General features: G+C 44.8%; 1 protein-coding gene across 1 annotated transcript in view; it reads right to left on the reverse strand.

Moving 5' to 3' along the window:
• The window catches only part of RANBP10 (RAN binding protein 10), a 66,504-nt gene that overhangs the window by 36,111 nt on the left and 3,534 nt on the right, over window positions 1–26,859 (reverse strand). The window contains exon 3 of the mRNA XM_028094854.2: window positions 5,500–5,552. Coding sequence (XP_027950655.2) covers window positions 5,500–5,552 — 53 coding nt within the window. The remainder of the gene's footprint in view (window positions 1–5,499; window positions 5,553–26,859) is intronic.

The raw sequence follows: 26,859 nt of genomic DNA on the forward strand, positions 1-26,859 counted from the left end.
ATAGAACTGAGAATCCAGAAAAAAAAATCCATACATCTCCGTCTCAAATGATTTTCAACAAAGGTACCAAGATCATTCAGTAAGGAAAGAATGGTCTTTTCAACAACTGATGCTAGGGCAATTGGATAGCCACATGCAAATGAATGAAGTTGGATCCTTACTTCACACCATAAACAAAAATTAAATGGATCAAAACCCTAAATAAAAGTTGTTACCACATGACCCAGCAATTCCACTCCTTAGGTATATAATCAAATGAAATAAAACATATGTCCACACAAAAACTTCTACACAAATCTTTATAGCATAAATCATAACAGCCAAAAAAGGAAAAACAAGCCAAATATTCATTTAAAAAATCCAAATATTCATCAACAGACACATGGATAAGCAAAATGTGATATATCCATATAATAGAATATTATTTGGCCATAAGAAGGAATGAAGTTCTGATACACACTACAACTTAGATGAACCTCAAGAACCTTATGCTAAGTAAAAGAAGCCATACACAAAAGGCCACCTGTGGGGCCACCTGGGTGGCTCAGTCGGTTAAGCGTCTGCCTTCGGCTCGGGTCATGGTCCAGGGTCCTGGGATCGAGCCCTGCATCGGGCTCCCTGCTCAGCGGGGAGCCTGCTTCTCCCTCTCCCACTCGTCCTGCTTGTGTTCCCTCTCTCTCTGTGTCTCTCTGTCAAATAAATAAATAAAATCTTAAAAAAAAAAAAAAAAGCCAGGGGCACCTGGGTGGCTCATTTGTTAAGCGTCTGCCTTTGGCTCAGGTCATGATTCCAGGGTCCTGGGATCGAGCCCCCACATCGGGCTCCCTGCTCTGCGGGGAGCCTGCTTCTCTCTCTCCCGCTCCCCCTGCTTGTGTTCCCTCTCTCTCTGTGTCTCTCTCTGTAGAAAAAATAAAAAAAATCTTAAAAAAAAAAAGGCCACCTGTTATATGACTCCACTGATATGAAAGGTCCAGAAAAGGAAAATCCATGGAGACAGAGAGTAGATTAGTGGTTTTCAGGGGCTACAGGGAAGGAGAATCAGGGAATGACTGCTAATGGGTACAGGGTTTCTTTTTGGGGTGATGAAAATGTTTTGGAACTAGATAGAGGTGATGGTAGCACAACTCTGTGACTACACTAAAACCACTGAAATGTACATTTTAAAGGGGTGAATCTTATGGTCTGCTGAGCAGAGTCTGTTTAAGATTCTCTCCCGCTCCCTCTCTTGTCCCTCCCCCTGCACTCTCTCTCTCTCTCAAATAAAGAAATAAATCTTTTTAAAAAGAAGTTTTATTGATTTAAATAATCTCTATACCCCACATGAGGCTTGAACTCATGACCCCAGAATCAAGAGTCATGTGCTCTACTAACTGAGCCAGCCAGGAGCCCCTTTTTAGGTTTTGGATAATATTAATCATAGCCATTTTCCTATAAAGAGAATCAGATGGCCAAAGCAGAATATACTGAAAGTGATGCCATAAGAAAGAAGTTACCTGAACAAGCTAACAAGAGAGGAAGGGAAAGTCTTCAAAAAACGTCCTCTCCAAAAGGCTCTGATAGATTCGCTGATAAATTTTTCTAAACTTACAAATCAAAAGTAATCTGCGTGTACAGCCGTGAAAATAAGGAACCCACCCAATGACCTAGTAGGATTCTTCTCAACTAAACAAGATATGCTGAGTTATCTCAATATACACCCATAAGGCACTTATAAATACAACTGTCCACTTATGATTAAATGCTTCCAGTTAAATATTTCAGAATAAGGACAGGGAGTCCTTTTTTTAAGCAAAATCTACCACCTTCTGAAGTTCTATCACAGGCCTAAGCTCTTACAATTCTTACTGCCCAGGCAGCCCATCTTAGCCTCCACCCCTCTGGGAGGCCTCCTCTACACCAGTTCACTCTTGAACTAGTTACTTATTAACAAATCTGATCACATCTTGCCTATGTTCAAAATACTCCTGCAATCCCCACTGCTTAAATAAAGAAGTCCTGGCCCCTTGACATGGAACATAAGACTCTTCCTTCAACCGGGTCATCCTACTGTCCCCAGGAAGCCATCCCATCACACTAGACAACTTATAGATCTACTCACAGGCCTTACTGGACCACCACCCAGACCCACCTGGCAAACTCCTATATGTCTCTCAACACCAGGCTGAAACACCCCTGTAAAGCCACAGTAACCAACCACCACTTTCCATGAAACACAACAGTATCTATCAAGAAAATACACCAGCGCTCAAACATCTTATCTGAAGTTGTAACACCAAAGTCTCAAATTCTAGACCCAGCACAGGCCACCATCATCACTCATCTCCCACCAACCATATATCCAAACAGTCCCAACAGTCTTCATCACAACCAAGGGTCTCTTGGAAATCAGAAGCAACAACCAGAAAGGCTTTAGCAGCTGTCATCCTCCATCTCATGTCCCCAGTGGAATACATGCTAGTAGCTTCAGGTCCAACTCTTTATGAATGATGAGACTTTCAGTTTTGGAGAATGTATGCTCATTAAGCCTCCCACACACATACCAAAAAAAGCAACCCCAGAAAATGGAAAGTGCCGCCAAAGGGGATTCTGATCTTCCAAATCCAGCAATGGGATGAACAGTAACAGGCCCACCTTCATTCCTAAGAGGACTGTCTCCCCTCTACCCCTACACCTCTCCTGTGCTAGGTCTTCCCAGCCACTCGGCCAGCCCTGTAACCTGGGAAAGCCAGATGCGGCCATTCTTCCTAGAGAGAATGCCTATCTAGCTGCAATCTGATTCCTACTTTCTACCTTAAGGAATAATCAGGGAGATTATCAGATATGGCAGAAAGGAAAGCCCTCAGAGCTGGCAGGCAGAGTGAAATGAAAACAGGCATAATACCCACAGAGGCCCCTTTCTCCTGCTGAACAAGAGACGCATCACTCAGGACGTAAAAAAAAGTGCCAACTCTCCTGATATGTTAGTGTGGGAACTAATACCTCATCCACTGTCTCCAAGCCCCTTTTCCTATCGGCCCAAATCTGGGCCTGGACAGGGTCTGACTGCACAAGGGCCCCAAATGGACTTCCCTACAATGTTACATTCACAACATCAAAGCACATGACCAGCACCTGCCCTCCAACTGGCCGGGAGGGGGTCAAAACCCCATCTTACGAACAAGGCAAACAGACCCGGCCAGCTCCACATGGCTCCATCTCAAAGAGATTCAGGTCAGCCCGGGTAGACCTTGAACCTCCCCCTCCCACTTCATCTGCTCCACTCTATGGATCTCAAACCAAATGAGCCATGAAAAAAACGGTTCTTACTAAAGAAGGATGAGTATGTGGAACTTAGAATACCAAGCCTAGCACATGGTAAAAGGCTATATTCCAAATCCACCTCAAAGACAGATGTGAGGACTCCTTGCTACAAGGCATTGGCTTTTGTTTATTTTGTTTTAATTCTATTTATACTTTTTAAACGAATAATATATTCACAAGAAAGAAAATGTGAAAACTCTGAAAATGAAAAATTTCCTTCCCAGTCCTATCCCTAGCAACCCTGGCCCTTCCCAAGGGATAGCTGATAGTACAAGTTTTTCTGTAGCTTTCCAAAGATGTTCAATGCATGTACAAGCAGGTACAGGTATGTTCGTTTTGCCTTTTTTATTTTTGCACATTTGGTAGCATATTATACACTGTTCTATGCCTTATGTTTTCCATTTAACAATATATCCTAGAGATTACTCCAAATCAGTACCTAAAGAACCTCCTCATTCTCTTCATGGCTGCATAGTATTCTTTTCTGTGGATTAACAAAAATTCACTTAACCAATGTTCAGGGTTGCTTAAAGTGACAGCTAATAACAGATTGTAATAGTTACTTCTATATAATAAGCCTCTTTCCTCAGCCACCAAAGCAGTGCAAAAGTTCAAAGAGAACATTTGGAATAAAAAAAAGATTAAGGGGCACCTGGGTGGCTCAGCTGGTTAAGCTGCCGACTCGATTTCGGCTCAGGTCATGATCTCAGGGTTTTGAGATCGAGCTCCTTGTCCCTCTTCTTCCCCCTCTGTTCCTTCTCCCTGTTGCAGGCATTCTCTCTCTCTCTCTCTCTCTCTCTCTCAAATAAATAAATAAATAAAATCTTTTTTTTTTTTTAAAGATTTTATTTATTTACTTGACAGAGAGAGATGGAGTGGGAGAGGGAGAAGCAGGCTTCCCGCGGAGCAGGGAGCCCGACGCGGGGCTCGATCCCAGGACCCTGGGACCATGACCTGAGCCGAAGGCAGACGCTTAACGACTGAGCCACCCAGGCGCCCCAAATAAATAAAATCTTAAAAAAAAAAAAGATTAGAGCCACATGCTACACAAAGAAGACAAACATGCCACACATATCCTGATTAATAACTAAAGGCCAGTTTTCACTCAGATCAAAGCTGAAAAATTTCAGACTCCTGACAATTAGTTGAATCCTGAGCAAGTCTAGATTTCAAGTACTTGAAATTAGTCAATTAGAAAAAAAAAAGTCTGAGGGGCGCCTGGGTGGCTCAGTTGGTTAAGCAACTGCCTTCGGCTCGGGTCAAGCCCCACATCGGGCTCCCTGCTCAGCGGGAGGCCTGCGTCTCCCTCTCCCTCTACCTGTTACTCTACCTGCTTGTGCTCTCTATCAAATAAATAAATAAATATAAAGAAAAGAAAATCTGTGACTGATATTAAGCATAGACGGGAAAAGATGTAACGTTTAAGTGCTGCTCTCTCTTTGGAAAAAGCCAGCTGCCTTCTCTGTGTCTGAGGCACAAAAAGTAGAGAGAGCCAGGGCAAAAACACAGGGACTTTGCCTGCCTTCATGACGGTGCCAGGGCACCTTGCACCATGTCACTTAGGCCACTGAAGGGACAAATGGACTTAGGACCATCTTCTGGAACTCACCAGTTTCTGGTGGAGGCTTCTATCCCTTCAACTGTACACAGCTCAAGAGTGGGCACAAGCCACTGGGCAGAAAGTGGCTGAAAGGGTGCCTGGGTAGTAGCAGAGGACCATCTGCAGGGCCCAGAGATTCCACAAATCTGAGGTTGCTGACTGCCAACCCAAGTCTCACACACTTCCTATTTATTAAAAAATCGCCTCGACCATGTTCCAAATGGGAGGCCACTTAAAGACTGATGGTAAATAATGGTGAAGTAACAGAGAAGCGAGGGTTGGCAGGAGCCTTCTTCTCCATAAATGCTGGAGTCCCAGGCTGGTCAAAGGCCAATGGGAGTAAGGACTACTAAGGCCTATCTCCACTAGGAGCAAGCTCAGGTTGGTTTTGACTGCAAACAGTTCAAATTCCAATTAATTTTTGGAATGGAAGCTCATACCATTCCAGCATGGCCACGTTTTAGGATCTTCCACCCAATGGCCTAGCTTTAGGTAAGGCAGTCAGCAAAATTCCCTCCAGCCTTTCGGCTGCCGCCATGATTCTCATCACAGAATGGATCAGAAGAGCAGAACAAATATTCTCTTAACCGGTGACTCACCAGGAAGTCTGTTCATGTTGACGCCTTGAGCTGAGAGTCCTATTCCCATGTACCTTCAAAAAATCACACACAAAAAATTTTTGGTTAGCAAATGATTACGCATCTCCCTTCTAAAATATTTCTTGGTAAAAGAAAAACAGGAAAAACAATGAATATAGAGATTCTTAACACACTAGTGGTTCTTGGAGAGCCTTCACATTTTGATTTTCTAATGAAAATCATCTCAATGCCTTAAGTAGCTGGAGAAACAAGAGGTAGTGTCTTAACCAGGAACTTCAGTTTCGGACTAAAGTTTCCCGAAATCACTGCTTCCAGTCCTCCCTTGATTTCTGGCTCTGGCTAAGGCAGCGGAATCTATCCTCAAGAAGTACCTAAAGTAAGTAGCTGAATCCTAAGTAGTACTTGGCAGAACAATGCAAGATCAAGCTCACAGGGACAAGCCACTCTTCACCAAGGACCAAGACATGGAAAAAGTATAGCTGTATCCCCTATGCTGTACTTTACATCTCTAATCCAGGCCCATTTTAAACTATTTTTTTTTAAGATTTTATTTATTTGACAGAGAAAGAGAGAGCATGAGAGAGAAAAAAAGAGCACAATCGGGGAAAGGGGTAGAGGGAGAGAGAGAAGCCGACTCCTTGCCAAGCAGGGAGCCGGATACAGGACTTGATCCCAGGACCCTGGGATCATGACCTGAGCCGAAGGCAGAAGCTTAACTGACTGAGCCACCCAGGTGCCCCCACACAAAAATGTTTTTTAAAGTAATTACATAGGGTTGCCTTCTTTTGACCATTCCCAAGTGGCTGCACATTTACATTCCAATTGTTCCCTGTTGTAAATGATTCTGCAAGGAACAATTCCACATACATTTCCCTATCGTGGATTATTTCTTTTTTTCCCCCCAACATGCTCCATGAACCTACATTACCTGTTTCCTAACACTACCTGAGTTCCCACAACATGGTGCTCCTGTCTCTGCAAGTCTTTCATCTACAGTAAACGCCCCTTTGCCCTTCTCTGGCTGGCTGTGCCACTGTGTTTTAGGGGAGCAGCCTCTACCATCCAAATAAAGGATCAGACAGGGAAGGAAGGCTCTGACCCACACATCTTCCTCTGAAACCAGCTACCCCATCATGCTGGAAGGAACCAGGAAGACACCAACCAACACATGACCCTGATAACTTGGCCTGCAGGAGTTAGGGGAAAGAGGAGGGAAGGGAAAGGAACAGCACTTCAAAGACGGACTTGCAAGGTTCAAAGGACTGAGACTATCAAACTGCCTGTGACCTCCTGCCAAAAATGGACCTTGAAGAAGCATCAGGGGCAGAAGCAGTGTAAGCCTGCTGGCAGGATTCCCATTAGATTAAAACCTGTACTTTTTCCCAGAAAAACCACAGCCCAAATAATCAGCTTCCTTACTTCACATGGTAGAGGCTGCCAAAAGCTGGTCTCCATTCTCTTAATGTCTCGGCTGACCAAGCAGCAAACAACCTCAACTGCTCTGCAGTCATCAATCAACATAATCATGTACAACATAGCCAGGGGTTTCCCTGACTTGGATGTCAGCCCACTCATCCTGCCCTGTTTGGAGGGGCCTGGGTCTCTGCCCAATACCACATGTGATCCTACCCTAGCATACAGGTTTCCTGACACTAAGATGAGGGTTTGTGTTTAGAGCGCATGTTTCCTGGATGACCCTTAACCACTTAAGGTTAATGCAAATAGGGAAGGTCAAGCAGCTTGGCCACCAGCAACAGGGGTCTAATTCCATAAATTTCCATGGGAATGAGGAACTACTAAGGCACATGTATTCAAACACAAGTTGCTTAGGCTTCTACACAGGGGAAGCCTTTTCCACCTCCAGCAGCTAGCCCTCAACACCTTGCTATAAACTCTCTGCCCCATAGGTGGGATAGTGTTTACCCGTGGATGGCCTGGGAGCCTTTACATAAACCCTAGGGTCAATTTGTGAACCCAAGTGGATGAGCTAAGGGTAGACCACCCAGAGGAGATCCAATACCCACACTTGGTTGCCCTGTCACCTGCAGGTGTCAATGATACAGGGAGCAACCCCACAGGAGCCTAAGTTGCATATTCGTAAGAAACTGGAGTTGAGGGCGCCTGGGTGGCTCAGATGGTTAAGTGTCTGCCTTCGGCTCAGGTCGTGATCCCAGGGTCCTGGGATCGAGTCCCGTATCGGGCTCCCTGCTCCTTGGGAGCCTGCTTCTCCCTCTGCTTCTCTCTCTCTCTCTCTCTCTCCCTCCCTCTCTCTCTCTCCTCCTCTGTCTCTCATGAATAAATAAATAAAATCTTTAAAAAAAAAAAAGAAATTGGAGTTGAGTCAGTGTTCAAAAGAAATTAGTCCCAACTCTTCTAACAATGGGTGACACTATCTCTTCCAAAAGTATGATGTTATAAAATTCCAAAAACTCACAGCCTTCTACCTTCCAGCACGTCTTTATGCACTTGAAAACTATTATCCAACCAGTTTGTGATAATCAGAGAGTAAAAAAGCTATAAGGATCCCATGAATATACTAAAAAACGTTGAATTGTACACTTTAAGTGGGGGAATTGTATGGTATGTTAAGTTACATCTCAGTCATACTCAACAAAGTAGGAATAAAAGACAACTGCCTCAACATAATAAAAGCCATATATGATAAGCCCACAGCTAACATCATACCCAATGGTGAAAGACTGAAAAACTTTTCCTAAGATCAGAAACAAGACAAAGATGTCTGTGTTTGCCACTCTATTCAACAGAGTATTAAAAGTTCTAGCCGAAGCAATTAGACAAGAAAAATAAAAGGCACCCAAATTGGAAAATAGGTAAAACTATCTCTTCCAGAGATGACATGATCCTATATGTAGAAAACCCTAAAATGCTATTAGAATAAACAAATTCAGCAAAGTTGAAGGATACAAAATCAACAAATGAAAAGCAGTTGATTTTCTATACACTAACAGTGAACAATGAAAAAGGAAATTAAAATAATTCCATTTAAAAATTACGGGGAGGGGCACCTTGGTGACTCAGTTAGTTAAGCGTCTGCCTTCAGCTCAGGTCAGGATCCCAGGGTGCTGGAATTAAGCCCTGCTTGGTGGGAAGTCTGCTTATCTCTCTCCCTCTGACCCTCTGCCTTGCTGGTGCACTCACGCTCTCTCTCTTAAATAAATAAATAAATTCTTAAAAAAAGAAGAAGAAGAAGAGGAAAATGCCAGGGTGCCTGGGTGGCTCAGTGAGACATCCAACTCTTGGTTTTAGCTCAGGTTGTGATCTCAGGATAAGATCTAGTCCCGCATCGGGTTCCATGATCAGTCAGCTTGACATTCTCTCTCCCTCTCCCCCTGCCCCTCCCCCTCCCCTCTCTAAAATAAATAAATAAATCTTAAAAAACAAAAAAAGGAAAAAATACTTAGGAATAAACTTGACCAAGGAGACAAAAGACTTGTACACTAAAAACTATAAAATGTTGCTGAAAGAAATTAAAGAAGACATAAATAAATGGAAAGACATCTGTGTTCACAATTGGAAAATTTAATATCGTTATGACGCCATACTACCCAGTGAAATACACAGATTTAATGCTATCCATATGGAATCTCAAGGGACAATGAACAGCCAAAACAACCTTGAAAAAAACGAAAAAAAGTTGGAGGACTAACACTTCCTGATTTCAAAACTTTCCACAAAGCTGTGATAATCAAATCAAATCAAAACAGTGTTGGTACTGGCATAGAGACAGACATATAGACCACAGTAACACAATAGAGAGCACAGAAATATACCCTCCCATATGTGGTCAACTGATTTTGACAAAGATGCTAAGACCATTCAATTGGAAAATGACAATCTCAACAAATGGTGCTGGGACAACTATATCCACATGCAGAAGAATGAGGTTGGGCCCTTACCATACACCATATGCAAAATTAACTTAAAACAGATCAAATAAACAAAGACCTAAAACTGTAAAACTCTTAGAAGAAAACATAGGAGAAAGGTTTACATTGGAATCGGCAATGATTTCTTGGATATTACACTCAAAGCACAGGCAACAAAAGAAAAAAGTAAACTACATCAAAATCTTAAACTTTTGTATCTCAAAGGACACCATCAACACAGTGAAAAGCAACCCATGGTACAGGAGAAAATATGTGCAAGTCATATATGTGATAAGGGTTTAATATCCAGGATATTCAAAGAACTCTTACAACTCAACAAAAAACAAAACCAAACAGAAAACCTATTAAAAATGGGCAAGGACTTGAATAGTTATTTCTCCAAAGAAGAGACAAATGGCTAATAAGCAAATGAAAAGATGTTCAGCATCACTAATCACTAAGGAAATGTAGATCAAAACCACAATGAGATACAACTTCATACCCTTTAGGACAAACAAACAAACAACAGAAAACAGAAAATAACAAGTGTTGGTGAGGATATGAAGATTAGAACCCTTGTGCATCGATGGTACAGCAGCTGTGGAAATCAGTATGGCAGTTAATCATATGGTAATTCTAAGTTTAAAAAATTAAAACTTTGTTGGGGTCCCTGGGTGGCTCAGTCGGTTAAGCATCGGACTCTTGATTTCGACTCAAGTCATGATCTTGGGGTCATGAATCAAGCCCTGTAACAGGCTCCACGCTCACCTCTCCCTCTGTTCCTCCCCCTACTCATGCTCTCTCTCTCTCTCAAATAAATAAATAAAATCTTTAAAAAAATTACACTACGTTTTTAAAATGCTTAATTTTTAACAAAGAATTACCATATGATCCAGCAATTCCACTTTCAGGTATATATCCAAAAGAATTGAAAACAGGGAATTGAACAGGTATTTGTACACTCATGTTCATAGCAGCATTATTCACAACAGCCAAAAGGTGAAAGCAAACCAAACCAAGTGTGTATTGCTGAATGGATAAATGGATAAACCGAATGTGACATATATACACAATGGAATATTACTCAGCCTTAAAAAGGAAGAAACTATGGGGCGCCTGACTGGCTCAGGTGGAACAGCATGCAACTCTTGGGGTTGTGAGTTCAAGCCCCATGTTGGGTGTAAAAATTAGTTAAATAAATATAACTTTTTGGGGACGCCTGGGTGGCTCAGTCGTTAAGCGTCTGCCTTCGGCTCAGGTCATGATCCCAGGGTCCCAGGATCGAGCCCCGCGTTGGGCTCCCTACTCAGTGTGAAGCCTGCTTCTCCGTCTCTCCCTCCACCTGTTTGTGTTCCCTCTCTCGCTGTGTCTCTGTCAAATAAATAAATAAAATCTTAAAAAATAATAATACAACTTTAAAAAAAAAAGGAAGGAAATTCTGACATATACTACAACATGGATGAACCTTGAAGACATTATACTAAGAGAAGTAAGTCAGTCACAAAAAGACAAATTGTGGGGGCACCTGGGTGGCTCAGTTGGTTAAGTATCTGACTTCAGCTCAGGTCATCTCAGGGTCCTGGAATGGAGCCCAGCATAGGGCTCCCGCTCAGGGGAGTCTGCTTGCCCCTCCCCCTGCTCGTGCTCACACTCTCTTTCTCTCTCAAATTAAAAAAAAAAGGGGGGGGTGCCTGGGTGGCTCAGTCGATTGAGCGTCTGCCTTCGGCTCCGGTCATGATCCCAGGATCCTGGGATCGAGTCCCACATCAGGCTCCCTGTTCAGCGGGGAGTCTGCTTCTCCCTCTGACCCTACCGCCCTCATGCTCTCTCGTTCTCTCTCTCCCTCTGTATTAAATAAATAAAATCTTAAAAAAAAAAAAAAAAAGACAAGGGGCGCCTGGGTGGCTCAGTTGGTTAAGCGTCTGCCTTCAGCTCAGGTCATGATCCCAGGGTCCTGGGATCGAGCCCCACGTCTGGGCTCCCTGGTCAAGGGAGGGCCTGCTTCTCCCGCTCCCTCTGCCTGCTGCTCTCCCTGCTTGTGCGCTCTCTCTGCCAAATAAATAAAATCTTTTTTTTTTTAAATACAAATTCGGCTTGATTCCACTTACACAAGGTATCTAGAGGAGTCAAATTCATAAAAACAGAAAGTAAAATGGTATTTGCCAGGGCCTAGGGGGAGAATCAGGAGTTACTGTTTAATGGGGACAGTTTCAGTTTGGAAAGACGAAAAAAGCTCTGGAGATGGGACGGTGGTGATGGTTGCACAACAATGTGAATGTACTTAATGACACTGAACTGTACACTTAAGAATGATTTAAGCAGTAAATTTTATGTTATTTATGTTTTACCACAATAAATAAATGAATATATATCAATGCAACTGCCTCTTCTCCCCAAAAAAGGTTCAAGTTCACTATTATCAGCTATAATATTTGTTATTACATAAAACCTTTCCCTCTCTTCAAGCTTGGGGATTTAGGGTCCAGGGAGACAATACCTCCACCTGTTCATTCGTTCAGCGGTGTCATTTCTGGCCAAAAATGCAGCATGTGGCTATGTGTTTATTCAGTTCTGATATTCCCCAAAGACCAATCCCCCAAATCATCCAAACCCAAGAGAAGGAGCCTAAGTTTACAGGCTCAAATCCTATGTCTTATGCCACAATGAACAGAACTGATGCAAGGCCTGTTCCCTACCTCAGGATACAGGAGCTATAGGAAGGAGCCCCCAGCGCTCAGAGGAAAAGCACAGAGCCACAGCAGTGCTGGGCACATAATGAACATTCAACAAACCCCTAGTGTTCATCCCCTCATGGTCTGGTGAACTTTATCACCCAAGTCGCAGGGTCTTTCCCAGCCACATTTCAAGGGAACCTAAGTTTCTAGCTAGTATGAAATCATAACAGAGCTACATGATAGGTTAAGTGAGCTCTGAACTCGGTCACAACACCCCCAGTACTATTCTCCCCTCTTGCAGACACTGGACTTCCGCAGTGAGATTAAATGACCTATGCTCACAAAGCTAGTGACATTACAGGCATAGGGGAAGTCTATTTCTCCATCTACTCATGAAAAATCTAAGGAGGCCTAAGGTTCCCTCTCAATCACCAACAAAGGACATGTGTAGTGTTTTGCCGGGTCGCAGACTCATATGGTCCCAGCTCTCTGACAGGCTGACAAGAATGGGGTAAAACAGTAGGGAAAGAGCATAATGAAAATCCCAAATCCACATATGTTCTCCTGGACACATACAGAAGTATCTTTGCTTCTAAGCTGCACTGACATTACCTCTCCTCTGTGGATCTCTGGTGGCATCTGAAAACGAATGGGTTGTTAGGAGCTGTTGAATCCTTGCTAGAGTTGAGTCATTCAGTAAAAACAGGTGTGGTAAGTTTCTTTTTACAGAGCCCTTGGGATCAGTCACCCACTCCATAAAGCTCTTCTGTGCCCACTGTGGTGCTGGGGACATAGGATGGGGCCGGAATCCGGTCCCCGGTCTCCGACAGTTTCCAGTGGCAAGTCAGGGGCAAGCCAAAGACTCAGAGCGCACTGACTTGGGGATTCCCAAAGGAAGTGAAGGCTGAGCCAAGACGTGGTGAGCAGTGAGGGGAGAAAAAGGAGCACGTTCCACGAAGAAGCAGCAGAACGTACTGAGGTGTAGTGGCAAGAACGCAGCCCCATAATCCAGCAACGGAGAGAAATCAGCGTGGCTGGGTCACAGCTTGGGCAGACCTAAAAAGAGCCAAAGCTGGTGCAAGAAACTGGCTATTCATGCACAGCTTGCATGCTAGCTTAAGGAGTTTGAACTTCATGGAAGGTCAAAAGGAAGCTGCAGAAAGGATTTAGAAAAGGGTGCAGCTGATCAAACCACTGATATTTGTAAAACGGATTGAAGAGGCAAAACTAGAGTCTACCCAAATCAACCCAGTGGAAGATGACAGGGCTGGACAAGGACAGAAGCAGTGAGGATGGCAAGGCACAGAGAGCCAAATGCTCTTTTTTTTTTTTTAAAGATTTTATCTTTAAGTAATCTCTACACCCCATGTAGGGCTTGAACTTACAACCCCGAAGTCGAGAGAGTCGCATGCTCTACTGTAAGCCAGCCAGGCGCCCCTCAGCCAAGTGCTCTTTAGAACACAGTGAACTTATGCAAGGGGGAGGAGCTGCCCTGGACACAGCCCAGGACAACCAGCCACCATAGGAAGGGCAACTCTCTGAGACCCACTTGCAAACTCCGGAGCCCGAGTGCTTGGCCTATCAGTAGTAGCCTTTCTCCAGCTCTGCTCCAACCTTAGCGTTTACACTGTGTGCAAACAGCCGAACAAAAAACAAACCTGGATCAGAGCAAATGCACCAGACAAGCCCAGATACAAATCTCACCCCTGCCACTGAGTTCACCATATGCCCAAATCAGTTTGTCAGAGACTATTCCTCAGCTACCACCATCAGTCCAGAGAGGCTTCAGGGTAGCCATCGAACAGGATCCTGGGCATGGTGCTGGGAGGGCTGCTGGTGGACACTGGACAACTCCACTGTGCTTTCGTTCATGCACTAGAGGCTTTTCTAGCATGGGAATCAGGTAAGATAGGCCATTTTTTTAAAAGATTTTATTTATTTTATTTGAGGAAGAGAGAGAGAAAGCACAAGCAGGGGAAGAGGCAGAGGGAGAGTGAGAAGCAGGCTCCCTGAGCCCAACATGGGGCTCGATCCCAGGACCCCGGGATCATGACCTGAGCTGAAGGCAGACACTTAACCGACTGAGCCACCCAGGCACCCCAAAATAGGACATTTTTGAAGGCCTGGATCTTGGGACTTCTAAAAACAAGGGCCTGTTTACTGGGGATTGACGAGGAAAAAGGAGGTGAGCATTTGCTTCCTTCTCAGTAATGTGTCAGACAATGCTAGCACACTAACAGATACAAGCTGCCTTGGTCACCTGGGAGGGAGGCAACTGCGGTTCTCACTCCCTTAGCAGATAACTGGAAGAGACAGAGCTTACCTCCCCTATATTTAGCATCTCCACTAGGGCTTTCTTTTCAAGCAGCAGGATATATCTGAGGAGGCTGGGGGTAAAGTTCTTACCCCACATCATGACTGAAAGTAGGATAAAGCCATCTGATTTACTCCTTTTTTCCATATGGCAGCAAAATGGAGAATACCATTTGTCATAGAGGTGGGACAGCCAGTAAGTGTAGAGGGACAACAGATGATAAGTTCTTCATGGCAGTGAGACGAGTTGGCCTCTACCTTCTCAGTTTCTACTTCACTGCCAAAACCACAACACAAGCTAGAGCTAGAAGAGCAACTCCGTCTCTCTGTGGGGCTCCAGAGAGAAAAGGGCCGCAAGCGAGCACATCTCTGGCCAAGCTGGAGAGCAGGACAGAGGATGAGCAGCAGCTCTGGCAAGACCCTCAGATGACCACACAGCCAGGTCCGCCCTCAGCTGACCACACAGCCAGGTCCGCCCTCAAGCTGTCACCATATCCTGCAGGCAGCAGAGGCAAACTGGGGCCCTGGAAAATGACCTACAATGAAAATGGACTGGTGGCTTCTGGGGCCCATGCTGCCCTCCACCCGCCTATGCTGACACTCCCACAAAAGCAACAGTCTGCTGAAACCCTGCAGTCATGCGGAGATGTGAGCATAGTCAGCTTGGATTCTTCTTTTTTCTCTTCGGTTTTCCAGATTTTCTACAATTACTTTGATAGTCACAGAAAAATCATTTTCCAGAGCGAGCTGATGGCCACACACTGAGGAGGTTGTTAGCTCTCACCCATCAGACTCTCCCTGGCTTGTCCCAGGGCAACATTTCAGTGCCAGAGGGACACAGTGGGGGACCTGGTTTTCATAGTCAGCTCCTCAGTACACCCACTTCCCTGAGCCTTGACAGAAGGGCAGAGGCTATATGGGAAGAGCACACCTTCAGAAACGGCAGGAAATTGTCAAAATCCCTGCTCAGTAGAGGAACCAGAGCTCTCGCTCACATAGTACCAGGTAAGTCCCAAGCGCAACCCAGAGCACACACCCAGAAAACCCTCTGCTCAGCACAGTGACACTGGCTCAGCACATCTCCAACTGACTGGAGATTCTTCCATGACCCAGACAGGTCTGGTGGTGAACAGAGGACAGGACCTTAGAAACCAGACCTCTGGAGTCTCAAACCCTCCAGAGACATAAAACAAGGCCTGGGATGAGGAGAACACACTTTGCTGTTATCACCCATCCAGTCCTGAGAGACAGCCTGGAGCACTCTACGCTCTACACAGGGAAGCTCTTTGGCAACGTTTGACACTCCCTTCCTGCCTCCTGAAGAGAAGCTCCTGAAGAGTTTTAAAGTGACAGGAATACTTTGCAGCAGGGCTCCAGAGACAACATCCCAGACTCTTGAAGTCTCAGACACTCCAGCCTAATTCAGGACTGTGGGTCTCGGATTTCACCCCACATCTCAAGTTCCCTATCAGAAGAGGAGAGGTTGGACTAAAGGGCTCCTAAGATCCTTCCCTGCTCTGACCTAGAGACTTCAATCCTTGGCAGAATAATGTCTGGATACTGTTACAAATGTGCTGTACCCAGATGCAAGCCCAAGATGGTGTAGACCCTGAAATGGCAATCAAAAAGCCACCAAGAAGACATTAAAAGAAAAGGAAACTACAGACCAATATACTTTATAGATGCAAAAATCCTCAACAAAATTGTAGCAAACCAAATCCAAGAATGTATTAAAAGGATTACACACCATGACCAAGCGGGATTTATCCAATGAAGGGTGGTTCAACATTAAGAAAATCAACCAATATAATAAACCACATTAACAGAACTAAGGAAAAACACTCATATGATCATCTCAATTGATCCAGGAAAAAACAAAATTCAACACTCCTTTATTATACAAGCACACAGAAAAGTAGGAATAAAAGAGAACTTTCTCAACATGATAAAGGCTATTTATGAAAACCCAATGGTGAGAGGCTGAAAGCTTTTCCCCTAAGATTAGAATAAAACAAGTAATGCCCACCTTTCACCACTACTATTCAACATTGCACTGGAAGTCCTAGCTAGAGCAATCAGTCAATAAAAACAAATGAAAGGCATTCAAATAAGAAAAGGATAAGTAAAACTATCTCTATTTACAGATGACATGATCTTGTAAAAAATAAAAAATCTTAAAAAGATCTTATAAAAAATCCCCAACAGTACACAGAAAGCTGTTACAGGATATAAGATCAACACACACAAAACAGATGCGTTTCTATACGCTAACACTGAACAATCTAAAGAGGAAATTAAAAAAATAATTCCATTTATAATATAGCATCAAACAAGTAAAATACTTAGGAATAAATTTAGCCAAGGAAGCAAAAAACTCCTACACTAAAAACTATAAAACACTGCTAAAGGAAATTAAATTAAAGAAGATATGGAAAGACATCATGTGTTCATGGATCAGAAGACTTAATACTGTTAAGATAAGAGTATTGTGAATACTCTCCAAATTGACCCAAAAAGTCAACGCAACCCCTACCAAAATTCCATAGTGTTTTTTTTTTTTTAAAGATTTTATTTATTTGAGAGAGAGAATGAGAGATAGCACGAGAGGGAAGAGGGTCAGAGGGAGAAGCAGACTCCCCACTGAGCAGGGAGCCCGATGCGGGACTCGATCCTGGGACTCCAGGATCATGACCTGAGCCGAAGGCAGTGGCTTAACCAACTGAGCCACCCAGGCGCCCCATAGTGTTTTTTGCAGAAATGGAAAAGTCAATCCTCAAAATCATATGAATATGCAAGGGACCCCAAGTAGCTAAAACAACCTTGAAAAAGGAAGAACAAAGTTAAAGGAGTCACACTTCCTGAGGTTAGAACTTACTACAATACTACAGTAATCAAAACAGTATGGTACTGGCATAAGGTAGACGCACAGACAAATGGAATAGAATTTAAATTAAACAACATTAAATATATATAGAATTAAATATAAACAGAATTCATATCCAGATATAAACCCGTATCTATCACCAAATTACTTTCAACAAGGGCGCTGAGTCCATTCAATGGGAAAAGAACTATCTTTTCAACAACTGGTGCCAGGGGGCACCTGGGTGGCTCAGTTGGTGAAGTATCTGACTCCTGATTTTGGAGTCATGATCTCAGGGTTGTGGGATGGAGCCTCACCTCAGGCTTCACACTGGGCTGGGAGCCCGCTTGGGATTCTCTTTCCCGCTCCCTCTGCCCCTCCCCCATTCTCGGGGGTGGGGAACACAATTGGTGCTAGGACAACTGGACTTCTACATGCAATGAAGTTGAACCCCTCCTTCATACCATATGTAAAAATTAACAAAAAATGGATCAACAATCTAAATTTAAGAGCCAAAAACTATAAAATTCTTAGAAGAAAACAGGGAAAAGCTTCATGACCTTGGATCTGGCAATGGATTCTTAGACAAGACACAGAAAGCATGAGCAACAGAAGAAAAAATTAGATAAACTGGATTTCATCAAAATTAAAACTTTTAGGGAGCCTGGCTGGCTCAGTCAGTACAACACACAACTCTTGATCTCAGGGTTATGAGTTCAAGCCCCACATTAGGCGTGGAGCCTAGTTAAAAAAATTTTTTTTGCATTAAAAAAAATTAAAACTTTTGTGCATCAAAAAACGTCAAGAAAGTGAAAAAGATAACCTAGAAAATGGGAGAAAATACTTGCAAATCATTTATCTGATAAGGGTTTAATATCCAAAATATAAAGAGGGACTCAAGGGACACCTGGGTGGCTCAGTTGGTTAAGTGACTGACTCCTGATTTCAGCTCAGTACATGATCTCAGGGTCGTGAGATGGAGCCCTGTGTCGAGCTGTGTTCTGTACTCAGCAGGGAGTCTGCTTCTCTCCCTCTCCCTCTGCCCCTACCCCGCTTCACATGCTCGTGCACTTTCTAAAATAAATAAACAAATCTTAAAAAAAAAGGGGGGGGTGGGAGGATGGGTTAGCCTGGTGATGGGTATTAAAGAAGGCACGTTCTGCATGGAGCACTGGGTGTTATACGCAAACAATGAATCATGGAACACTACATCAAAAACTAATGATGTAATGTATGGTGATTAACATAATAAAAAAAAAGAGGGACTCAAACAAATACTTCTATGCCAATGTTCACTTCTATGCACCATTATTCACAATAGCCAACAGATGGGGAAAAAAACCCAAGTGTCCATCAACAGATGAACAGATAAACAAAATGTGGTACATACAAACAGCCATAAAAAGGAATGATTCTGATACAGATCACAACATAAACCTTAAAAACATTACGCTAAGTGAAATAAACAAGACATAAAAGGACAATATTGTACAATTCCAGTAATATGAAATATCTAGAATAGGCAGATTCATAAAAACAGAAGGTTACCAGGGGCTGGGAAGAGGAGGAAATAGGGAATTATTGCTTAATGGGTACAGAGTTTCTGTTTGGGTGATGAAAAAATTTTGGAAAATAGATAGTGGTAACGATTGCATAAGACTGTGAATGTAATTAATAGCAATGAATTGTACACTTAAAAATTGTTAAAATGACACATTTTATGTCATATATATATATACACGTGTATGGTATGATATATATATATATATATCATAACACACACGCACACACGCACGCACACAGTCACCAAGAACACCCCCCAGGGCCCTGCATGCCAGCATTAGCCTGATCTGGCTTTTCCAGATGAGACAAGGAAACCTTGGCACACAGCACAGTGGAAAGCATCAGAGTATTCTGGCCTCATGTCAGGGCCAGAAGAAAGCAAACAGCAGATGACAAGAGCAAAAAACACACACCTAGCTCTTTTTTATTTTCTTTTTTTTTTTTAAAGATTTTATTTATTTATTTGAGAGAGAGAGAATGAGAGAGAGAAAGCACATAAGGGGGGGAAGGGTCAGAGGGAGAAGCAGACTCCCTGCTGAGCAGGGAGCCCGATGTGGGACTCGATCCAGGGACTCCAGGATCATGACCTGAGCCGAAGGCAGTCACGTAACCAACTGAACCACCCAGGCGCCCTCTTTTTTATTTTCTATCAACTTCATCTTAGAAAGTGGATTTTACAGGCTGGCAAGCCCCCAGGCACTTTTAATAAATAACTGCTTAGGATATATGAACCAATGACCATGGGACCTGAACTTTTTCTTTTTTTTAAAGATTTTATTTATTCATTTGTCAGAGAGAGAGAGAGCGCGCACACAAGCAGGGGTAGTGGCAGGCAGAGAGAGAAGCAGGCTCCCTGCTGAGCAAAGAGCCCAATGTGGGACTCGATCCCAGGACCCTGGGATCATAACCAGAGCCAAAGGCAGACGCTTAACTGACTGAGCCACCCAGGCGTCCCAAGGACCTGAACATTTTAAATTTAAGCTCCATCAACTGAATGTCTCCAGGCCCACAGAACCCTGGTAGGGTGTGACAAAAAAGGAGAGAAAAAAGACAAGCTCCTCAGCCTTAGAGCTGAGATAGCTCTTGGGGGCTGAGGGAAGACACCAGCTCTGCTGCCAATCCTCTCAGTCATCAATGCCCCTGTCCCTTACCCCAGACCCCCAAGGAGCTACTGACAGTTTCATCTTGACATCTAACACCTTAGCCAGAGCTCAGTAGGCTGGCTATCTTGTTCCTATCAGAACCTGCCCTAAATAAAGAAATCAACAGCCTCCATAACAGAGGAGATCTTTGGGATCGTGGTTACAAAATGGTCCCTGGGGTCTGAAATAAGGGCTAACATTTGGTGCGGGGGATTTTATTTCATACTCTGATGGGCCTGCTTAAAACCACAGTCCATCAGGACGCTGGCTGCTGTGTACAAGCTACTCCTCCCAGCAACCACATCCCCACTTGGCAGAGAATACCAGTTACCCACTGAGCCCAAATCTGTGCAGGCCCCCCATTGAAAGACGGGCCATTATAGAGACAAAGGAACCCAGCTCGGCACCATCCAAAGAAGAACAGGCCTGAAGGAAAAGGGGCCTAGAGTCAGAATGTGCTTGTAGGGAGGAAGGTGGTTCTGAATGTGGGTCTGGAGACCCTCATACATCCACTGTCAAGAGTACCATCAAAATACCCAGAGAGGGGTGCCTGGGTGGCTCAGTCATTAAGCATCTGCCTTCAGCTCAGGTCATGATCCCAGGGTCCTGGGATCGAGCCCCGCATCGGTCTCCCTGCTCAGCGGGAAGCCTGCTTCTCCCTCTCTCATTCCCCCTGCCTGTGTTCCCTCTCTCTGTCAAACAAATAAATAAAATCTTAAAAAAAAAAAAAGAGAGAGAGAGCCCACAAGACAGGAAGAGGAAGAATAGTCCCCATGGGTGGCTCTAGACAGGTTACTCACACACTCTGGGTTCTGGCTTCTTCCCTAAGAATCTTGGGAATCTCAAGTACCAAGACTTTCCAGAACCTGTCACATTCAGAAACCAAATATATAGCCTGTCCTTAACCAGACAGTATAGCTATTGGTACCCCAGATTAACATGAAAGCTTAATATGAGTTTGGGCACAGCAAATGCCCTTAGTTACTGAGACATTACCCTTAACTTTCTAGTTATAGGTATTCATCCAGAAACTGGCCTTGAGTTTCCTGGTTTGTAACTTAGCATCTTTCATTATTTTCTATAGGGAATCTTATTCAAGTAACCTAGCCCACCATTACCTGAAAACTCTAAGTCCCAATGAGTTTGAAAACATCAAATTCCATGTATTAAACCCTTTCCTGCTTAAAATATCTGGAATGGTTTCTGCTTTCTGCACTAGCCTCAACTGATACACATAATGGCAATAAACTAGATTTGTTTAAAAAAAAAAAAACTACATTTGTTTAAACCTGCATCTGTCCCTCTGCTATTTTTTTTTTTTTAAGATTTTATTTATTTATTTGACAGACAGACACAGCGAGAGCAGGAACACAAGCAGAGGGAGTGGGAGAGGGAGAAGCAGGCTGCCCGCGGAGCAGGGAGCCCCATGCGGGGCTCGATCCCAGGACCCTGGGATCATGACCTGAGCCGAAGACAGACGCTTAAGGACTGAGCCACCCAGGCGCACCCCTCTGCTATTTTTTTAAATATTTCATTGATTGATTGAGAGCGTGTGTGCACATGCGCACGCACACAGGTGCACAAGTTGAGGGAGGGACAGAGGGAGAAGCAGAGAGAAACTCAAGCAGACTCTTCGGGGAGCCTGTCCCAGGGCTTGATCCCGTGACCCCGAGATCACGACCCAAGCCAAAACCAAGAGTGGGACGCTCAACCAACCAAGCCATCCAGGTGCCCCTGTCTCTCTACTCTTTTTTAAATGTCCACTGTGTCAGGTATTGAAAAATCCTATGTATTATTTACATTTTGGCCAAAAAAAAAAGCAAATACAACTACTAATAAACTCCTGGCACAATAGCTGTTATTAAAAGAGAACATTCTATAAAATAGCCATGTCAATTTCAGATACATGGCTTTGTAAATTGGATTATAACCTGTTCTACCCAGCAAACCATCCCCTCTGCTTCTTTCCTTTTGGTTCAGCTCCACCTCGGCAATGTTGGTGGAGCTGAACCAAAGAGACGAGCTGAGCCCTTAGACCACCTGGGCACAACTGCCTTTCTCCTCTCTCCATTGGTTCTCATTTTCCATCTTCCAACTGCCTCCGCCCCTCTGACCAAAAAATAGCAGCTGCCTGATGCAATGCACATTAAGAAAATTTCTGGGGCTCTGTCTGGATAAGGATGAGCACTGTTATCAATCAGTAACATGTGCCACGGAAGTTGAGCAGGCAGATGAGGTATCTGAGCCCTGACACTTAACATCCCCATAACCTAAAATAAATTTCTCTGGAATCCCAGGCCACCCCTAAGGTCCAAGAGGTAGGAGAGGAAGAGAGCACAAGAGTGCAAAAGACTTACCCAGCCCCTCCCCACTTCCCTACACAGTCCAGAGCTGTTCTTTCTGGCCCCTTCATGATAGAGGGGCTGGATTCTGTTCCATCACTAAGTTCTCCAGCCTCATTTCCAGCAATAAAGCCATGACCTCACATTTCAACAAAACGCCAGGATCCTGGAGCTACAAAGACATTTCATATGGATTTTGAGCAGTTTCTGGAGAGGAAGAGTGACATCCTTGCATTTAGACATGGTGTTATCCACCCCTCTCCCAGTGATCAGTCCTTTCTTTCCAATTTGACCCCTGACCACAGAGACCCACACAGGGAACCTTGCTTCTTTCCCAATGGCCCCAGAACAGGATGACACACCATGCTTGCCATGCAGAGCTACTGAGTCCATCCTCCTGCGCTCTACTCTGATGAGCTCCTGCTTCCCCTCTAACAGGGAATCTCCTCTACATGGTGACCCATTTAGGGAAAAGAACAAACATTCCAGGGGTGCCTGGGTGGCTCAGTCGTTAAGCATCTGCCTTCGGCTCAGGTCATGATCCCAGCATCCTGGGATAGAGCCCTGCATCAGGCTCCCTGCTTGGCGGGAAGCCTGCTTCTCCCTCTCCCACTCCCCCTGCTGTGTTCCCTCTCGTGCTATGTCTCTCTCTGTCAAATAAATAAAGAAATAAAATCTTTTGAAAAGAAAAGAACATTCCAGAAAACACAAAAACAGTGAGGGCAGGAATTGGGGAGAAGGGATATGCAGTGAATTTTAGGAATTTCTCCAAAGGCTGATGCTCGATTAAGGAAGTCCCCAGTTACAAAGAAGGAAGTCATACTTCTCACTCTCAGCTCCCAGCTTGGAGCCTGGGGGGTGACACACAGTGAGCAGGGAGGTCCCAGGGAGCCCAGATGTGCTCAGTGCAGGAACAAGTCCTTCCAGAAAAGTGGACATCATGTGGACTTCAGTACTCTCACCCTGTATCAGAGCTACACCACAGTAAGCCCAGCTAGACCTGGGCTTTAACCCCCAACACAGGTAAGCAATACAAACACTCCAAGATGTTCCAGAGTCCAAATACTCCATGTCTCCAGAAATAGTGCAATGTGTTACCAGGGAGAGACACAGCCCACAGCTCAGCATCTGCCCATGATGCCATTATAATTGGAGGGCAGTCAGGAAGAACAGGGCACAACCACCATCTGTATCTGCCTTGGGCAAAGACAGAACCTACTTCTCAGGGCAGGCAGGACAAAGCCTTCCCCAGGTCCACAGATGAGCACCTACTTCTCAATGGCACTGCACAATGCACAGACTGGAACAAGGGAACCCAGGGTGAGGGGCCAGGCACATGCTGTCTCTAGATTGGAGGGCCTGAGCTCAAGTTGCTCTCCAGATCAGGAACACGGCAGGTGAGATCCTGATTGAGTGAGTGGCTCTCTGGGTCTCCATGGGAAATTATGATGGACAATGTTGTCTTTTAGGTGGAACTTGGAAAAAACCAAGCATAGGCCAAGTCCTTTCACCCCCAGGAAGCCTCTCTGGACACCAGTCTTCAACATCCCTCCTCTATATTTTACCATACAGGAAAAAGACCAGCCAAGAGAGAGAAGACATATGCTTTGGAAAACCAGGCCTAGAGTGTGAGACCTAAAGCTACTGGCCCACACTAGACAGGGCTCTCAGCCTGAGAAGCTAACTGAACCAGAGCAGCAATCTCTTCTGCCCTATCCACTCTCAGAAGTGTGGGCAGATCCAAAGTCCTCAAACACTGCTACTGCCCTTTGGATAAAGGCCACGCTCCTTGGCTGAAGCCATACAAGGTATTTCCAATCTGGCCCTTGCTTACCTCATGCTCTGTGCTCCTCATCCTTTTCTACACTACTCCTTCTGCCTGGATCATCTGCTTCTCAACAAAGTGAAAACCTGGAACCCTCTAATTCATCCTTCCAGATTTAGCATCATCACCTCTTCTATGAAGGTTTCCCCAAACTTTCAAGACCAACCTCTGGGCCACCCCTGGGTAAAGCGCACACTATGGACTGGCCTTTTCTACACCACCCTGTAAGGTTGTATGTGTAGGCATATCTGCCTCCTCTCTGGATGAGCCTCATGCCTGTGCTCCTGAGGCCCAGCCTGGCATTGGGACTTAACTATGGGTACCTCACTGTGGTGTACAGAATTAATGAAGAGTGCTTTGCTGCCTGGCCAAAGGAAGTCAGCTTGCAAGTTCAAGCAAAGGCAGACTAGCTGTGGCCAGGGCCTGGGCCTGGGCCCCAGCTACAGAGAAGAGCCCCCCCCCCTGCCAACTCCATCCAGTGCTCCAGCCCAGGCTTGCTGTTCTTGGGTAGAGCCACCCATCACATGTCAGGAGGCTGCTGCTGCCGGGATGATGTTACAGTCTATTTTGAGGGTCACACTGGAGCATCTGTCAGCCTGGCCAGACACACCCTCCGTGTGTCATCACTAAGAGCTGGGGACACCCACAGGTCCACAAACTCTGCCTGAGCAAGTCATTTCCCCTAGAGACCCTCAGCTGAGGGTCTCCACTGGCTTTCCAACAAGATCAACGCGGATGCCCTTATCTCTTGGCACCCCTGGCAGGGCTCTGATGTCTCCTCACCCTGCCAGACTCAACTCCTGACGTTCCCAGCTCTGGTGACTCGGCAAAACGCAGCTGAAGTCCATCAGCTTGTACCAAGCTCTTAGCTCAAATGTAGCTCCTCCTTCTTTAGCTCTCTTATATTTAAGGAGTGCCCAGAAAGCCCAGCACCCTGACTGCAAGCCAGTTACCAAGCAGACTCATTTTAGGTCCAACAGGTCTCACCTGCTGAGAAACTCCTACTCATCCCTCAAAACCAAACCCACACTCTGCCTCCTCTTGCAGAGAATATTTCAGTATACTCTCTGATGAGTGCCCAAAGGCCTCCTGAGGACAAAGCTGGCCTGTGCTGGCTTTACCTTTATTCTCCCTGCACCCAGCCTGGCACATAGTAGGTATGAATAAATACTCCATGAACCCCCGAAATGAAACTTTCTAACTAGACTAGATTAGTATGTTCTTCTACAAAAGCCATCATCAGAACAAAGGCTGATAACCGGGTTCATAAACACCTTTTACAAATGTACTCAAATCTACAGAAAAACAAGTTTACAGATTCAGTAAATCAAGCCCAGTACAGAGTATGCCACATTTCTCTGGTCCCACTCAGCACCAAACACCTTGGAGCTCTGTCTCCTAAGAACACTGTGATCCCCTAAGAATCCAAGTGGACGTTCCTTCACTCTACCCAAGGAATGAACTCAATGGGGAAAGGCAGCAGCAGCATGGACACATATGTCTGGAATCAGGCAAGGGCATCTAACAAGTTAGGCTACTCCACTGCAAACCCAAAGCCATGCTGCCAGAGCAGGTCACCAAACATCCTAGGGGTTCAGGACTCACTCACAAAACAGACACATTATCAAGGCGCCTGGGTGGCTCAGTCAGTTGAGTGGCTGACTCTTGATTTAGACTCAGGTCATGATCTTGGGGTCCTGGGATCAAGCCCTGCTTCGAGTCAGCTTCTGCTTCTCCCTCGCCCTCTACCCCTCCCCCAACCCAGGTCATACCCCCTCTCAACTAAATAAAATCCTTTTTTTTTAAGATTTTATTTATTTATTTGACAGAGAGAGAGAGCACAAGCAGGGAGAGCGGAGGGCAGAGGGAGAGGGAGAAGCAGGCTTCCCACTGAGCAAGGAGCCCAATGCAGGACTCCATCCCAGGACCCTGGGACCATGACCTGAGCTGAAGGCAGACGCTTGACCAAATGAGCCACCCAGGTACCCAAATAAGATCTTTTTTAAAAAAAGGGGCGCCTGGGTGGCTCAGTCGGTTAAGGGACTGCCTTTGGCTCAGGTCATGATCCCAGGGTCCTGGGATCGAGCACCGCATCTGGCTCTCTGCTTGGCGGGGAGCCTGCTTCTCCCTCTCCCCTGCCTGCCGCTCTGCCTACTTGTGTGCTCTCTCTCTAATAAATAAATAAAATCTGGGCGCCTGGGTGGCTCAGTTGGTTGAGCGACTGCCTTCGGCTCAGGTCATGATCCTGGAGTCCCGGGATCGAGTCCCGCATCGGGCTCCCTGCTTGGCGGGGAGTCTGCTTCTCCCTCTGATCTCCCCCGTCTCATGCTCTCTCTCTCATTCTATCTCTCAAATAAATAAAATCATTAAAATAAATAAATAAAATCTTTAAAAAAAATAAAATCTTTTAAAAAAATTAAAAAGATATTTTTTAAAGAAAGGATTTTCTCTCTCTCCCTCCTCCCTCTAAAACAAATCTTTAAAAAATAAAATCTAAAAACAAACAAACAGGGGCGCCTGGGTGGCTCAGTCGGTTGAGTGGCTGCCTTTGGCTCAGGTCATGATCCCGGGGTCCTGGGATTGAGCCCACATCGGGCTCCATGCTCAGCAGAAGCCTGCTTCTCCCTCTCCCACTCCCCCTAGTCTCTCTCTCTCACTGTTTCTCTCTCTGTCAAATAAATAAATAAAATCTTTAAAAACAAACAAACAAACAAATAAAAAAAGATACATTATCATCTGCTCCAGGCACT

Source organism: Eumetopias jubatus, unplaced genomic scaffold (assembly GCF_037043125.1).
Source record: "Eumetopias jubatus isolate StellerSeaLion01/CBP00866 unplaced genomic scaffold, mEumJub1_p1.0 scaffold_10, whole genome shotgun sequence".
Classification (NCBI taxonomy): Eukaryota; Metazoa; Chordata; class Mammalia; order Carnivora; family Otariidae; genus Eumetopias; species Eumetopias jubatus.